Source organism: Hypanus sabinus, chromosome 6 (assembly GCF_030144855.1).
Source record: "Hypanus sabinus isolate sHypSab1 chromosome 6, sHypSab1.hap1, whole genome shotgun sequence".
Classification (NCBI taxonomy): domain Eukaryota; kingdom Metazoa; phylum Chordata; class Chondrichthyes; order Myliobatiformes; family Dasyatidae; genus Hypanus; species Hypanus sabinus.
This window is the reverse complement of record NC_082711.1, coordinates 153,852,266-153,869,843: the sequence shown is the minus strand read 5'-3', so window position 1 is coordinate 153,869,843 and position 17,578 is coordinate 153,852,266. Positions and strand designations below refer to the sequence as shown.

General features: G+C 37.1%; 1 protein-coding gene across 5 annotated transcripts in view; it reads left to right on the top strand.

Moving 5' to 3' along the window:
* Positions 1 to 8,270, top strand: part of LOC132395973 (rab effector Noc2-like) — a 234,463-nt gene extending 226,193 nt beyond the window's left edge. For 3 of the 5 annotated variants that reach the window (XM_059973221.1, XM_059973217.1, XM_059973218.1), the window contains 3 exons: positions 1,901 to 2,011; positions 4,802 to 4,930; positions 6,252 to 6,391. In XM_059973221.1, coding sequence (XP_059829204.1) covers positions 1,901 to 2,011; positions 4,802 to 4,930; positions 6,252 to 6,313 — 302 coding nt within the window. In that variant the 3' untranslated portion in view covers positions 6,314 to 6,391. Of the gene's footprint in view, positions 1 to 1,900; positions 2,012 to 4,801; positions 4,936 to 6,251; positions 6,392 to 7,589 lie in introns of those variants that run through there. The other 2 variants (XM_059973219.1, XM_059973220.1) reach the window with 2 other exon arrangements.
* Positions 8,271 to 17,578: the final 9,308 nt, after the last annotated feature.

Genomic DNA, 17,578 nt, shown 5'->3' with positions numbered 1-17,578 from the left:
ATAGCCCTATTTTATTTAATTTTTTTTTTCAAACCTTCCTTGACAGATCAAGCTTTTAGCATATGGAAAAGGAAAGGTATAACATGTTTTCGTGATCTTTTTTTTGAAGGTACTTTGATGTCTTTTGACCAACTTTCCAATAAATTTAAATTACCTAAATCTAATTTTTTCAAGACCATTGTCTTTGTTAAAATTCTTTTTCTCTAGCTTTATTTCAATGGCTTCCTTTACCAGGCGGTCCCAAAAGCCATTGTTGAGACACAGTAGTTCTGTGCTGTCAAAGTCAATCCCATGGCCATTGCGAATGCAATTTTCTGCTACCACCGATTTCTCCAGGTAACCCAAACGTCTACACCTCCTCCTACACGCCTTCATGCAGGTTTCCATCGTGCGCCCTGCCTGGCCAATATACACTGCTCCACATTCATGGGAGTCCTGTAAATGCCAGCTGTTCTGAGTCCCAGGTCATTTTTGACCCACGTAAACCGTGATTTGAGCTTCCTTACGAGTTTGTGGATGATATTAATCCAGTATTTCTTCAGGCAGGATCCTGGCAATCCTTCCAGAAACAGTGAAAATATCAGGAAGACAGGTGATAGGATCACAATCGTGCTCTAAGTAAGAGCTGGAATTTAATTGTAAATAAGGAGGGACAGCAGAAATCTGATTGGATGAGGACTAACCAATCAGGAGGAATGGAGGACAGGGTTATATATATCATCAGACTAGACATGCTTAGGCATCATCGCTAAGAAGATGATGTCTAGTTTGTCATCAAAACATCGGTTATAATCGATACCTGTACCCAGCTGAAAGCCCGAGAAGAGTTTATTCATCATATATGCCAGGAAAGCACTAGGTTCTTTTTCAGATCTTGATCAGTTAGGGAGATCGCCAGAGAAATAGCTAAAAGGTTTCAACTTAGATAAGTGAGATGATGCATTTTGTAGGACTTGTACAGTGAACGGCAAAGCACTGGTGAGTGTGTGGAACAGAGGGATCTAGGGGTACAAGTGCATATTTCATTGCAAATGGCCATATGTGTAGTCAAGTTGGTGAAGAAGGCATGTTGGTCTTTAGTCTGGGCATTGAGTGTAGGAGTAAGGACATTATATTGTAATTATACTGTTTAAGTCATTGAAGAGGCTGCACTCGGAGTATTAAGTACAGTTTTGGTCACCCTATTATAGCAAAGACATTTTCAAGCTGGAGAGGATGCAGAAGGCATTTATGAGGATATTACAAGAAGAGATTTATGGGAGTTGTAGGAAAGTTTGACCATGATTGACCTTTATTCCTTGGGGTGTAGGAGAATGAGAGGTAAGCTGATGGAAGGTTATAAAATCACGAGGGGTATGAATAAGATAGATAGCCATAGTCTTTTCCTCAGGGTTGGAGAATCCCAAACTAGAGGGCACAGATACTGGATAAGAGGGGAGAGATTTAAAATAAACCTCAGAGGTAATTTCCTTACACAGAAGGTAGTGAGAATGTAGTATGAGTTGTCAATAGAAGTGGTCAGGACAGCTACGCTTGCAACATTTAAGGGTCATTTAGATAGGCACATAGAGTGGAAGGGCTTTGAATATTATGGGCTGAACATGGGGCAACTAGGATCAATAAGGAGGCTGCTGTAGTCTGCATGGACCATTTGGGCAGAAGAGCCTCTTTCTGTGATATATTGCTCTATGGCGTTATAACAATTGGAACTGTGGAGAAGATCCCAAACCTAACCAAACTGTGCCTTAGCATCTAATCAATTCAACCATTCTTCAACCACTGCACATTCCTTTATTATGAACCGAAGCTCTTCTGCTGAATATCTGCCATATTTTCATTTTATTGCAGAAATGAGTTCAGCACAGTTACAAAATCTATTAATCTTTTGCTTCTGTTTTAGTTGTCTCCAGTGATAGTGAAAGTGAATCTGAGTGCAGTTCGTCGAGTCAAGATGACAAAGTTTCAGCTGGCAGCTCAACAAATTACAAGGGAAGGAAGCAGAATGGATCAGGTAGGAAATAGAAAGGTACAATAGATTGCTCCACTGACTTGGATTCAATTCCAAGCAGATTTCATTAGAAAAAAGGTAATTCAATAGAAAATCTTTGGACAAATGGTAGTCCTCTTGTTAATTAGTCTATTAAGTATTAACGACAAAACGAATAAACAACTTGATCTACATCATGAATCTACTGAAATGAGGATCTGTGAACCTGCAATTAGCTGAAGAGCTAAATGATAAACTAATTGATTGGATCCTGTCTCCAATTTTGCACTCATGATAGTCAAGTTTACATACTACTTCACATTAATGGAACTGAAAGCAGGGAAATTTAGTCCATGGGGATTACTTTTATATGATAGGATAAGTTTGTAAGATCAAATGTGAAAATGGCTGGAGAAACAAACACGAGGAATTCTGCAGATGCTGGAAATTCAAGCAACACCCACAAAATGCTGGTGGAACGCAGCAGGCCAGGCAGCATCTATAAGGAGGAGCACTGTCGATGAAGGGTCTCGGCCCGAAACGTTGATAGTGCTTCTCCCTATAGATGCCGCCTGGCCTGCTGCGTTCCACCAGCATTTTGTGTGTGATGATTGGAGAAACATTTGTTATAATCATATTGAATGTTTTCCTCAAATACTTATTAGTAGTAAACAGTTGACGACTTGGGCCAAGACTCTTCATCAGTTTTGGGGGAGAAGGAACTAGTACAAGCTGGTAGGTGATCGGTGAAGCCAGATGAGGAAGAAGATAGGCGGGTAGGGGAGAGGAGTGTGTTGAAGTGGGAAGCTGGGAGATGATAGGTGGAAGAGGTAAAGGACCGAAGAAGAAAGAATCTGATATATAGGAGAGTGGACTGTGTGAGAAAGGGAAGGAGGAGCTGCACAGGGAGGTGATGAGCAGGTCAGGTGAGAAGAGAAAGGGGTGACACAGTGGCCTGAATGGGGGGGGGGTGCAGAGGGAGATAGTTATCTACCTATATATTCTAGAGTTCATTGGGCCAAATGATTTGTTTCTGTTCTCTAAGCAAGTTGATTACCAGGCACAATGACTGTGTCCTCTCCCTTCTCTCTCCCTGCCTTGTTAACGCTCTTCTAATCTTGTGTAGCTTTGATTAACTCTGGAGAAACTATAATCAAGTTTCACCAAAGCAGGAATGTTACTGGGCTGAATCTTAATAGATATTTTCTGCCTGATATTTATGATAATTTCTTGTAACCACTGACACAAATCAAGATTTCATGAGGTTACATATTTATACATTTAACTAATTTATCATTACATGAAGAAACAATAGTGATAGGTTAAATATTCAGCATTATTCTTATTCAGTATGTTGCAAATCTTTTGGTGTCAAACAGTATTTTGGGAATATTACAGCTGAAGTAATATATTTTACCATTATCAGATGAAATAAACTGCTTAATAAGGAGTAGTATTAGCAATAGTATAATGGAATTCTGTGACACAGAGGTATGGATATTCAAACTATTATGCTTGCATGAATTTTAGAATGAGGTGTCCAATTTTGTTCCAGACTTCTGCTGCAGAAATATTCCTTTGACTTATTAGTGGGCAAACATTTGAAGTTAATGAATCTCACGTAATTGCAAATAATACAAAATTACTAACAAGTAGAACAGTAATAGTAGAATGCCAAAATGGAATGTGATATCTCGTCAGAAAGTTGTGTAACCCTCAGGTTCGGCCAGCTTCATTAATATACGGGGAGACAGTTTCTGGCCCGGCCAAACTTGAGAAATCTTGTGAGAAATTATGTGTTCCCCTGTTACAAACCAGTGCCAAGAAATAACAAACAGTATACAATATGCAATTAAACGATTGAGTTTTATAATTCTTAAATTGACTACAAGGTTATTAAAGAAAACAAAACGAAGAAGGGCCCATTTTAATGAAACAGTCTAATGCGCTTGTTGGAGCTCACTGTTTTTACTTCTGTTCGTTCATCAATTTCTCCCAGCTGTCATTGACTCCCGACCTTATTCCATGTCCGCTCAGTCCTGCAGTCTACGATTTCCCCATTCTGGCATCTTCTCCCAAACCAAAAGCCCGTGAAAAGTCCGTTCTCTCGGGCACATAAGAAAAACATTTCCCCTCATTGGCCAGTGCACATTCTAAAGACCCCGTTATCTCTAGTCTTAACCCGAACACTGTAGCTACAGAAAACCATTACATTAGCCGTGAACCCTTTCCCAGGGCTTTACAGTTGATTTTACGGGCATTATTCAGATTGTTCTACTGATAAGGATACCTAGTTAGGTTGATGGGCTTTGTTGAGACAAGCTCTTGGCTGTCATCCCAAAGACATAATTGATGTCTTTAGATTTGTTCATGAGCTTTAAAACAACTCACTTGTCTTAATGAAGAACATGAAAAGTCTTGGAAAACATTTTGAGAAAGTTTTACATCTAGAAAATAACCTATCTGTATACAAATGGAAAACCACAAATTACAGGTGCTGGAAATCTGAAATGCTGGAAATAATTAGTCAATCAGATGTTATCTGGAGAGAAAATCTTCTGGTGTTATAAGTGTATGGATTTGAAATATAAATTCTGTATCTCTTTGAACAAGATACTGCCTAAACTTATGAGTATCTAGCACTTACTGTTAATGTTATAGATATGCATAATATATGCTGCTTGATTAAAATGTCCATTGTCTACCTCATTGCTAAAAATTATTTAATTGACTGTAAATTACTATTTATATCCTCTATGAACTCTGATTATTGTGTTGCACCTGCTAACCATTGGCTCACTGGTAATATTACAGGTAGCCGCCATCTGGCAAAATCTTCATCTGGGAGTCAATCCAACCTTGGAACTGAACGAGGAAGAGGTTCACCTGCCACAGAGAACCTTGGTGATAATGCTAAGAATAATTTTGGCAAGAATTCACGAGGTTAGTACAACAATGTTACCCTTCATTGTTCTCTCTAATTTATTGGGAGTTAAATTTTAGCAGTCTAATGAAAACTTTAATACTTTTTTGCAATGCATAATGGAAGCTTGAAGATATTAGCAATTATAGGTATATTCTAAAAATATATCTTGAAGAAATTGTGCGAACTATAACGCCCACAAGTGAAAGTTTTCAAAGTTTCACATTGCAGAAGAAGTAATTACCATGGAGTAAGGCAATTAAAATGGACAGTATCCTTTTTACAAGTAATTTATAAATCTGTTAAACCTGCAATAACCCTATCCATTATCCTCAGTTGAAATTAAGGATTTAATTTCATCTGCTGAAATTTAAGGAGTTACCTCAATCTGTATACTGATGATCTTATTCCAGAGATGTTTACTTACATTGTGATTGCTATTTGGTTTATTAAACATATATGAAATTACCAATTTCATTGTTAGGGAAGAGATATTAAAGATTGAATAAACAGGCACTGGTCAACAAATTAAACTTGTTACTCTGTCTCTGTGGTTTGAGAGAACTTTGCACTGTTTTTGGTCCGGAGTAACAATGGAGCAAAGGGCATAATTATCTCAGGAGTCTTTGATTAAGTTTTACATAAAGAGTTAGGTAATTAAAGCGGAGGAATGGAATTATAAATCCTGAAAAGAAGCTATTGTCATCATGAATGCCATGATGTGGATAATGTGTTTAAAAACCATTTTACTGCACAATAATGGCAGATCAGCTTAACAAATAGGTCGATGATATGGGGATTATCAAAGAAGTATAGATGAATAAAGACTTTCTCTCACTGAAACTAGCGCTAATCCATCAAATGCCACACTTCTTCAATGAAACTAGTGTTTGCTGATACTATTTAATTGTGGTTAATATATTTGGAGAAAAAAGTACTTGAAGCTTGTGGAAATTCTACTAATATAATAATATGATATCTGTCTCATGTTTGCCCACAAAATCAAGAACACTTGACAGTTTGGTAGACCATTACAGAATTATATGCTGCATACATCTTGTTACTGTTATTTTTAAATAGTATCTACAAATCTTGTGATTGACTTTGTAAGTGTTGAATGGGCAAATGTATTTGTTAAATGGGAAGGGAAAATATTAAGCAGTGTAATAGTCATGAGAAAAAGGTGTTTCTCTAGAAAATATGTGCATATTTTTTATAAAAATCTTTGGTGTGAGGAGTGTACTGATCTGAAAAATCTATGGCTAAAATTATTCTTCAGATTTTTATTGCTTTTCAACCAAAATTGTTATGTTCATGGAAACTTACTGTGCTTTTTTTTAGATCAGTACATGGAAGGTTTTCTCAAATTGTTGAAGCCATTGATGTTACACATTCATGAATAAATGCTGTTGACTGATAACTATCTGGATTTTTCCATATTTTATGTATGCAAATTTTAATAAACATTTTATCAGCTATCATGCTTAAATGTGGATATTCATATTTCACATGGACACTCCAGAGAAGGCTACCACATAATTTAATTTAGTCTAGAATTAAAAGGAGTGCTCTTTATTGAACCAAGGTCTCTTTGCAGCTAATCAGTTTGTAAGCAGGATACTGGTCTCTGAAACAATTATGTAATTTCTTAGTAGCCTACGGAGATATGTGATTGGTTCAGTATAAATCTGTGCAGGGCATGTCAGGGTTGGTGCAGGCTGGTGTTACTTTCTTACTTTGCTTGATAGCACAGTGCAGTCATTTCTCTTACACCAAACAAAGCAAAATATGAAATTGACCTTTTGATTGCTGTTCCTATCAGCTTCTGTTTGTCTGTCTTTAAAAGTGTAATTAGTAACAGTAATTAAACTTCTATAATGTTTTGTTGTGCCTATTTTAGGTTTTCTCTCACCATGGCAATAATGATGTGATTTATACTCAAAGGCAAAACATGTCAACCATTATTAGTGTTGCTATTCAAGAGTTAATTGTAAGCTCTGACTTTGAATACATCGCAGTGTGGGGTTCAATGTGTTTCTTAGCAATACAAAGGAAACATCAATCAGGAACCAATGCCAAATATTATTATTTCTAAATTCTAACTTTGTTTCACAATCAGAAAGTCTCATTCAATCTGCCTTCGTAGTATCAGAACGAGCATTGTACTAATCCATATTGCCAATTTAGCATGTAAGTCTATTTTCTGTAATTTGTCATTAAACTGATATGATGTTTTGAATATTACTGCTAATAACTAGACAGTGAAAATTTATTTAAGTGAAGAAACCCAAACTGATTGTATTGGATATTACAAAATAGTTACAACTTCTCATGCCAAGCAGAGTGAAATTACCATGGGGATTTGTGCATCATTTATATCAGAGATTTTAATATCATTATATTATCAATTGAGGGAACCAGTTCTTCCATTTGTTAGATTGCAATGGCAGACTACAATATATATTCACAATGAATTAGAGAATAGTGCTTTTGCCTTTTTAATTCCATCTGTCAATAGTTTTTTTTCCCTTTAGGATCCAGTGTAATTTTTCGTAAAAGAATTTTATTTTCTGCTTGTGGTCCTTGAAGAAGGAGGATGATCTGATGCATCTTAAGTTAACTGGTGTAACACATGCTCTGTAAACTGTTTTAAATTGAATTTCTTTATGTCTGCTACAGGTTGGCATTGAGTGGGTACAGGATCCAGGCATCCTCCCAAACTCTATCATCCAAGGATTGCCCATTTCTCCTTCCCAAGACGTCCGGGTTGGAGCTGTGAATCCTGATGCCATTCGAATAAAAGAAATATCTAATTTGATAGAAGTCCTAGAGTCTTTTTTTTAACCAGACAGCTTTAACTCTGGAGTGTTCATTTCCTGGATGTCTGGTTGGATATGGGAAATATTTGTGCTCTCGTAATTCATAGCTGAATCTAGTTTGTTCCAATTATCTAAACTGCTTTATTCATGATACCTCCAGGGTTACAAATTGTTTAGAGATTTATTATTAAATATTACAATCCTTATGTGCTATTGTGAAGGCTTGGTCAATGAGACAAAAAATCTATCTGAAATAGCCTTACAGTGTCAAAATGAATAGCTAGACAATCTGGAGCAGAGAGCCTTTTCTGTTACTAAATGCAAAGTAAGGCCTGTACAGCTTCCGCACTTGTTCACTGAGAAAGGATATGGTCAGAGCTAAAATCTCATCTTGTGTCAGAATGGTGTTGTATTTGTAACTGTATTTGTTGGATTGGAATGCTGTGGCAATTTATGGTCTAACCCTTGCTTGATATGTTCTAAATTGCTCCCTGTGATGCTGAAATAAATAATAACTGAAATAAATGTTTAAAAAGCGATATATTCACTTCTGCATGTGCTGCTTCTGTTTACTCCCTTTAGTTTCTTCTTTTTTCTCATTTCTAATTAATCAAAAACCTTATTAGATTCTAAGGTTTATCCTGAAATTCCAAAATAGTGTATACATGTTTATGTTTGATAAGAAATTGATTTAAATTCATTAAGGTTTTGTCTTCTTCATTGCAGCAAAGGAGGAACTGTGTAGGATAGAATGGATAAATGTTACCAGGTCTGGATGAGATGTTACTCCAGTTATTGGACAAAATAAGAGAAGATACAGAGGTTTTGGCTACAATAAATAAATTCTCCTTAGTTCGTGGATGCTACCACATAAAAACAACCAGGTTGAAGCTCATGGTGGTGAAGACACATATCGATTTTGCTTAAGGATAGTATCAATGTTTGATTTTATCCTGGATTTGGGACAGTTGGTCCATGATGTTCCTTGGCATCAATACCAGATCATCTGTATTTCATGATATATGTTAATGATTTAAACTCAAACTTGAATGTACGGGAACATTATCAAAATTTACACACGATAATATTGGATAATATTGAGGAGGCTGGTGATGTACTTCATAGGGGCAGAGTTAGTGGGGAAAAATGTACAGGTGGGACATGAATCTTAATGCTTTGATAGGAAGGAAGTGGAAAGATTATAGAAGATAAAAGATGAAATTCTAAAAGCCATGCAGCCACAGAACAATATGGACAATTTGTTAGAATGTGGGAAGATAGTTCAACAAAATGGGATGCTGAGAGGGATTTGTAAGAGGGATGTGATTCTTTGTAGGAGGCTTCTAGTTTAGAATCTGGGAAGTCATGTCAATTCACAGTCAGATAATTGATTTTGCAACTACTGGAATAAGTTATCTAATAACCCAGAAAGAAAGGCTTTAGAAGTTGGTGCAGAGAAGAGTTCTGGATGATGGATGTTGAAGAATCTGCAGATGGATTGGAGAAGCAGAGACAGTTAAGAGGAGATTGAATAGAGATGTTTCTAAGCATCAAGTGTGTAGGTGGTAAATAAAGAGAAACTTTGCCCATTGGCAGTAGAAATTGAGAAGCATTAAGGTTATAGAAATATAATGATTTGCAAGTACCCAAAGAAGGTAAAAGGAAATATTTAAGGAAGCAAACCATTGCCGTGAATCAGGTAAAAGGGGACAATCTTTCAACCATGACTCAGAAGATGCCTCCTTGGACTGTGATTAAAATAGGTTTGTTAATCAAACAATCAAATCCATCTGACCTTTTTTTCATCTTGCTTTTAATCATGCTGAACTCATTCATGATGAAATCACTACAGTACATGTAGGTAACGATGGTTTCTGGAATGCTGATGATCGGTGATAATTATCAGCACGTATTTTAATTTTTCCAGCTCTAAAATGCTAGCTTCATAGAAAAAGTAAAAGTTAGTCACCTCACTGGTTAATGTGAGATAAAATTTTGTTGTAGTTCAAAACTTTAAGAGTTTTTTTCTTTCCACATTCAGCTGAATTTCAAATATCTGTACAGGTAGATGAGGTGCAATTGATTCTAGAGCATTAGAGTACTTGAGAGCTAATAAGCCTTTCAGTCACATCAATATTATCCCTTTTACCTGAGGTTTAGCACTCTGATGCTATTCAGAAATAAATTGAAATATTATCTTTTACAAATAAACTTTTTCACTTTATGAACTGGTAAATGATTTACTTTGCATATATATTGTTCATTGTTAGTGCTGAGGCACCAGAGTGAAACATTCTATTGATGCGAACGGCAATCAGATTTTCATTGATAATAAGAATTTTTTGAGTAATAATGTAGCAGTAGCAAAACCAATCACATTGATACTAAGCAAGGTGAGTTTTTACTCTATGCTTTGAAGCAAAGCACATGACAGTTCTACATATAACATGAGAAATTAAATCAGCATAGATTTAAGTAATATGTTTGACTTCAGAAATCAGTGGGGGAAAATGAGCTGTGGATCTTCAAGATGGCTAAATGGAAATAACTTAGTTGTAAAGTGTCCCCTGTCCCTAGTAAAGAGAATTTTCTGTACCAGAAAACATTGATTATTTTTTAATTTGAAGAACATTTTGCAAATGCACATGTTATTAAGTTAATACATCATTTGCTACGGATAGCCTCGTGAGCCTTTTTGGGTGTTTAGCTTCAATCATCCACCATTACAGCTAATTTTGAACTGAATGCTGATCAGAGTCAGCAACGTGGTCACAAAAAGGCTGATTTCTGCTTAATGAAAGCTCTATTATGAAACAAATTAAGAGTCCAAAGATGAGATCCCTGACATTTTCCTTCAAGTTTGCAGAAATCAAAGCATGATCCAGGGTCTGATTACCAATCAGATCTGACATTTAAATTTAGTTCTGAAATCATCATTTAAGAGTGAAAAGTACCTAGCCTAATTCAGAGGTATATTAAGCTTCTGGTTATTTCATAATATGTAGTAGGACAGGTCTGCCTTTGTCATGCATACATTAAGGCATTAAAATAAGTAAATCTAGGTTTATTGCTTTTCAAATCCGACATAATTTTTTTATTTGAATGTCCAAATTTATTCAAATCGGTTCAAGGTGGTGAATTGACCGTAAGAATCTAAGAAAATAGGAGCAGAAGTAGGTCATTTGTCTTTTGAGCTTGTCCCACCGTTCTGTAGAATAATGACTGAACTGCCTCAGGCCTCACCTCTTCCATGTCGGTTTCCCATAGACCACAATTCTTCTGATCTTTCAAAAAGTTACCCACTTCCTCTTTAGATACCTCCAGTGACCCAGTCTTCACAACCCTCTGGGGTATAAAATACCTGAGATTCACCACCCTCTGAAATAAGTAGTTACAGCACACCTCAGTTTTAAATAATATTTTGCCCACTTACTTGACATTCTGCCACTAGTGGAACCATGTATCTTAGGAATCTTTTATGTTTCATTTAGGCCCTCCTCACTCTTCTAAACTCCAAACAATATGGATCTAATTTCTTTTGCTGCTTGTAGGACACTCATTTCAATCCTCTCATCAAAGTTGTGTGTTATTTTAATCCTGAATGGTAATGGTTCTTCTATATAAAAAAAATATATAGGTGGCAATCTGAACTGGTGATTGCTGCAGACATATATAATTTCATGCTGTGATTAAATCGTTACTTGAAAAGACAGCACAAAATTACATAATGATCCTTCATCTGTTACCAATGTAATAACTTCATCCAGTAGATATTCCCACCATTTTAATCGTATGTATAAATATAGAATTTGATTGTGCCTTGCAATCATAACTTCATTGCCAGTGGCAATTTATTCAACTCCTGAACATGAAAATTCAAACAGAGTTAAAGTTGTCCCCTCGTAACTCACGGTGGCATGGAAATTACTTTATACAGCTGCAAGAAAAGGGTGATGAAAATCAATCATGACTTCTTAAATGGAGCGGCTCGTGGGGCAAGGTGGGCATCTTTCAGCTTGTGTGTTCAGCCTAACCTGGAGTAGAACAACATTGAGCTACTTCTGGGATCCTTAGCTCCCAATGGAAAATCAAGTCCGATTTTTGTTTTGTTCCAGCATATATTTTCAGGTGCAATATTTCCAGTTGATGCCAAATGTCACACAATGTTACAAGCATGATTTCACACCCTGAAAAACAGCAGATTTTACTTACATCCAGAACAACCCTGTTGCCCTGAAAACTACATTGCTTAATTGGACAACAGTCAGTTTGTATTCTTTGGCCTCCCTGAGATCTGTGACCAGAACCTTATAGAACTTCATCACACAGATTCCTGGGCTAGTTTGCTGAGGAGTTCAACATCACTGTCATCCTCAGAATCATTCCAGCCTCCCACTGTATCCTCATAGTATGCTGCTTATGGCTGCTTTTGGGAATGCATCGTAGCTCCACACTTGTGGAGAAAAGAGTTAATCTGTTTTTCCATCAGTCAACATGAGTAGGCAGAATGACCAGGGGTTTTGTTTGCATTCCAAGCTTCTCCAGACTTCCTTCAGTCAGATTCTGGACTTATTATTCCTTTCCAAGGCACCTGCTTGGAATATGAGGCTATCCTTGACTTCCTCTTCTTCATCCACCCAACAGAAGATGTCTTTTGTGAGCAATGCATTTCACCATTACATTAAATCCCTTTGAACCCTCAGGAATACTCTCCCACCTCTGATTCTTGCAGAATACATCAATTAACTACTAACTCTCTCCTTGACCGGGAAAAATGCTGTTTGTGGTATGGGACTTTCAGGCAGGCTGGTAAAGGTACAGATAACAACATCAAGAACTTACAGCTGATCAGCAGAGATCAGCACCCTGATATTTTCTCATCCAAATAACGCTGTTTTGTAAACCTCACATTTGAAGTTCATGATCTTTTTGGGACTTTGGAAAAAATTATGATTACCTGCTAGGTCATTAAGTTGTAGTAATAAATTTTAAGCCAGAAAAGAATAAAGATAATCTTTAAGGCCACTTCAGTTTGCATGACAGTTTGGAAAAATATATCAGAATTATTGCTCTTGTGTAATGCTACACTCATCCACTATGCAGTGGGGTTTGCTTTGGATATGTGGCACAATTATTATTAGTTTTCAGCACATCCATTTAAAAATCATTTCCTCAGACCTTCATATTTTACCAGGGTAGCACTTATATTCAAACAGCTGAAGTTTACAAATTTATTGCTAGCACCATTTATTGCACTCAGCATGGATCTGCGCTGTATTGTGCATATGAGAGATAACAGCTCTGCTGATCCAAGCACCTGTAGTTATAAAGCTTAAACCATGAAATGATATGCATTCCCAGCTACCTGAATTGCAACCTGAATTTTGCTGATAATTAACGGCAACAGGGGGGACAAAAAGTATTTAATTGTCTTGCAGCTGACTTGAAAATGCTTACCATCGTCATTTCTCATTTCCGCATCAGAGTATGAAACTAATCCACAGAACAAGGAGTAATAACCCAGAATCTGTGGATATAATCATGGAAGAATTGGCAGCAAACCTTATTAAATGAGGTGCAACTTTTTTAATGGTTTAAGGATTATTGCATAACCTTTTCATCCCTGATAAACTAATAAGACGATTAGAATCTAATTCCTTTGAAATACTTGAAGTTCCTTGAAACAGTTGAAACAAAATTTTGTTAATAGATTTATGTTATTTCAACTTTTTATTGTAATTCAAACTTTTATTATTATATATTCTTATTTTACAAAGCAACACAGCATATCATAGAACAGATACAGTATAGCATGTTTACACAACCATCCCATGACAGGAAAACATATAAAACACTTTTACCTTAACCTATGTATGTGATTCATTCTTTGTTCTTTTCTCATACAAAAAGTGTAAAAGTTATACAAATTAGCACTTAATGCAAAAAAGAAACATGGTAGAAACTGGATTAAAGTGCTGCAAATATTCAGCCATTCAGGCTGCATCTGTAGAGGGAGAGAAACATAGAATATTTGAGGTAAACAAGTTTTCATAAGCTTTCTTTTAGAGTGTTATTTTGCTGCCAGTCAGAATTCATTCATTTCAGTCAATACCTATTTAACCTACTTGATGGACAGTGCTGTAACTAGCCACCATAATACCAATTGAAGAGGGAGTCTGACAATAACCAATGATGGAAAAGAAGCAAATCATGCCATAGGTCTGCAGAAACATTGCAAACTTTTAGGGATCATTGCTGAGCTCAATCCCTTCACTACTGATTGGAAGATTTGGCCAAAATTTACTCCAATACAGTCTACAGCTATATAGGAACAGGAGTGTGTAATTTCTCCCTTTGTATTCCCATTCTGACAATGCTTGGCTGATTTATACCACAACTCCATTAACCTACCTTTGCTGTGTATTTCTTGATGTCACTACTTAATAAATACGAATTCCTAGAAATTGGACCCTGCAATGTTGTTTTTATCAAGGCTGTGTGATCCAAATAGATTTTACTCTGAATAAATTGTGCTACAATCAATCTTTGGTGAAGCCATGCCAATTGCATAACTGAATGTTTTTCAGCATTTGGTGCATTTGGGCATTAATCATGCAGAACACATTTCTGGCCATATGGACATTAACTGGAGCTCTAAGCTCCAGGTAATGACAAGTGCAGAACATTCTCAGTAAAGGGAGAAACTCTATTCCCATTTTACTCTTATTTTAAAGGGACATCCTGCTGGTATTGGAAGACCTCACAAGGTAGGTTGAAATTATCGTCGGACTGCACAGACAACTCCTAATGCTCATAGAGTGTGCCAGACTATCCAAGGCATCTTCTAGCATTTAGTTGCTAAGCAGCACATTGAATGGGTACTTCTGTGCTCTCACTAATCCTGATCCTATGCCTTCTGGTCATATGGTCTTCTGGCCATGTGTCCTGATAATTCCAGGGACTCCTTTATTGTAAGGGACTCGGCACCGTCCAACATTTTCAGAGGTCAACGCTGCTTCATGGGGTGGAAGCTGGAGATAAAGACACCCTCTTTGAGCTAAGAGCTATGAGCTAAGCAGAGAAACAATAGCCATGCAAGTTTAGGAAATTGACAGCAGTCTCCTAAAGAATCTGATGAAGAGATACTATGCCTTCAACACATGCCGAAGCTTCATAGTAATATGGTTAATGCTGCAAATCAGAGGTCCCAGTAAAAGAACAGCAAGGAGAATCAGGAAGCAGATGCAGAAGAACAGGAGGGCAATGAACATGAAGCAATGTTCCTGCTCAATACCGGCAGCTACATCTCGCAGTTGAATAGAGAAGGTTTAGACAAGCCTTGAAGGATTCTCTTCTTGAGAAACACTTCTGCTAAACAGATTGCACAATCATAGTTGCAAACCAAATGAGTTCTTCACACTCCATCTGTTAACACCATTACCAATGAGACAGCCCAGATGACACAATATTCCCCTGCATGTTGGTTGTCAGATCCACTGGCAATAATTATAATATATCAGTGAATGTATCCTGATCTAATTTCTTAACTGGCTTGGTGCAACATCTGTGTATTGCTGATAAATGGCGCCTCATGTATGGCACTTTGACCAATGCACAAAATGCAGTTTTGGCAGAGGAGCTCCATTCTCCAGGTGTAAATGGCGGCTGAGGGCTTGACAACTTCAGTGTGCACTTCAGACCTGGTGATGACCTGGTGATAGCGTAGGCAAGTGCAGCTCTGAATAATAGTGGGAAGGGAGGGCCAGCGAGGAGTTCACATTTCAAGCCCTTTATTGATGAGAAATTCCTCATGGACGTGGGATTGAATTTAAGGCATTGAACCTCTTGAGTACTTGAAATGCACAATGGAGAACAACGGATGAAGTCGCTGAGGCAGATGCATCACAATTCTCATTGTTCACAACAGCTTGATGTGATCATCACAGTATTTCATTACCTGCCCAAACAGTCTCTTCTGATTAAATACTATTTCACGTACTGTATCTCTGGTGCTCTTAATCCCATCCATAAAGTGATGCTGGTATTCAGCAGTTGTGCCATCTTGAAGGTAAGCTTGATAGGTGAGGGTAACAATGCAGAATCTTCCTTGTGGCTGCAGGCTGGCCACTGAAAGGATTTGTGGGGGGTCTCTCTGCATTTCTAGCATCTGCAACCGCTTGTGTCTCCCTTTCATGTTTGTGCAAGTGTCCTTGATGATCTCTGGTGGGACAACTCAGGACTTTGGGCCAACCTAAGGAGCTGCCCTGAGATGCCAGGCTGTACCTTAGCTGTGCCACTCATGATTTCATATTCCCTACAGGGTCACCCCTCAGCATTGGGGCAGAAAAGCCTGTAACTCAAACCCTCCAGTTCCAGTAAAATCTTCAGGACTTTTTTTCTGTACCCTTTCCAGCTTCCTCATTAAATTAGTTTTTATCCAAATTTGTGACTTTTATGAGGTGGATTTGATTTGATATAAACACTAAACACAATTATATTTTAGCACATAACAAAAGGCACTTGCATTTGATCATCCACAGGGCTGTTTTCAGTTATTATTTCCCTTTCTACTTCACTTTAAAATGAACTGATTCACTTTTTAAATTGATATAGTTTTACTCAGGATCTCTGCTTCACCCATCCATCCCTACCAGTCCCTCCCCATACTCACCTTTCACCCACTTATCCCAACTCCCCACCACCCCATCCACCTGATTATTGGGGAAATAATTTCCTTGCATCTACCCTATTATTTTTTCTTTACATGTTTTAAACACTTTGTTCTGATCATATCTGAAATTCAGGGAAAACAAGTAATTTATTCTCTTAGATTCTTCCTGTCATGTTAAATCTATTTTGTTGAATCTGCCATCTTTAAATCTGGTGCTTAAAATGAACATAGTTTTGCTAAAGAATCCTCCGTCCTGCAGAAGATTCTTCGCCCAAAACACAATCGATGTATTCCTCTTCATAAATGCCTCTTGACCTGCTGAATTCCTTCAGTTTTGTGTGTGGGTTATTCGTGTAAGGCAGCTGCATTATTGAAGTTTAAGGGCAGTGCAAGTACCTTTGCCTTGTTGTTGGTCATTTCAAATTTTCTGCGATAACTGTTTATAATTTTTTTAACAAATGCACTTTTAGGAAAAAATAGAAGCAATTAGTTTACACAGAACAGGAAATCTTGCAAGAAAATTAACAACAATAATGACATTTATTGGAGTCCCCTTTTTTTTTTATAGTGGACTAACTGAAATCGTGTCCTACATATGCAAGGTGGGGCTACTTAACTGGACTTTCAATTTCTCCCTTGTTTTTGCCTCGATGTCGTTTTACCTGCAATGCTGTGACAAATGGGAGATGTGCTCCTCTTTACATGAATTAATTCCTTTTCGAAAAAGGGCTTGAGTTGCAGCTTTGTCCAACACGTGTACAGATTGTTGGGCCAAGGAGCGCTCTGGGATAGAGCAGGCCTGACTTATGGGAATTGACTTTATGCAGTTTTTCACCATAAATTTTGAAAACATTTTTCAAGATGGGGAAGATATGGATGCAGCTGTGTGGTCAAAATGGATAATATTATTAACAAACGTAGTTTTTGGAAAAATATAAGTAATTAGCATCTGAAAACAAAGCGAATCTTTTCCATTGACACTTGTAAAATGAAACAATGTAGCCTCCATTGATGCTTTAAGGTAATTGGATGTGGACATTCTGTATAATAGGAAGACAATAATAAATGTTCGTGCTAATCAACTCTTATTGTAATTGTTCATTTCTGAGTTATAGAAAAAGTGGCTTATAGACAGTTCTGAGGTATAGAACCTACAGGTTGCCTATATTTATTTTGTG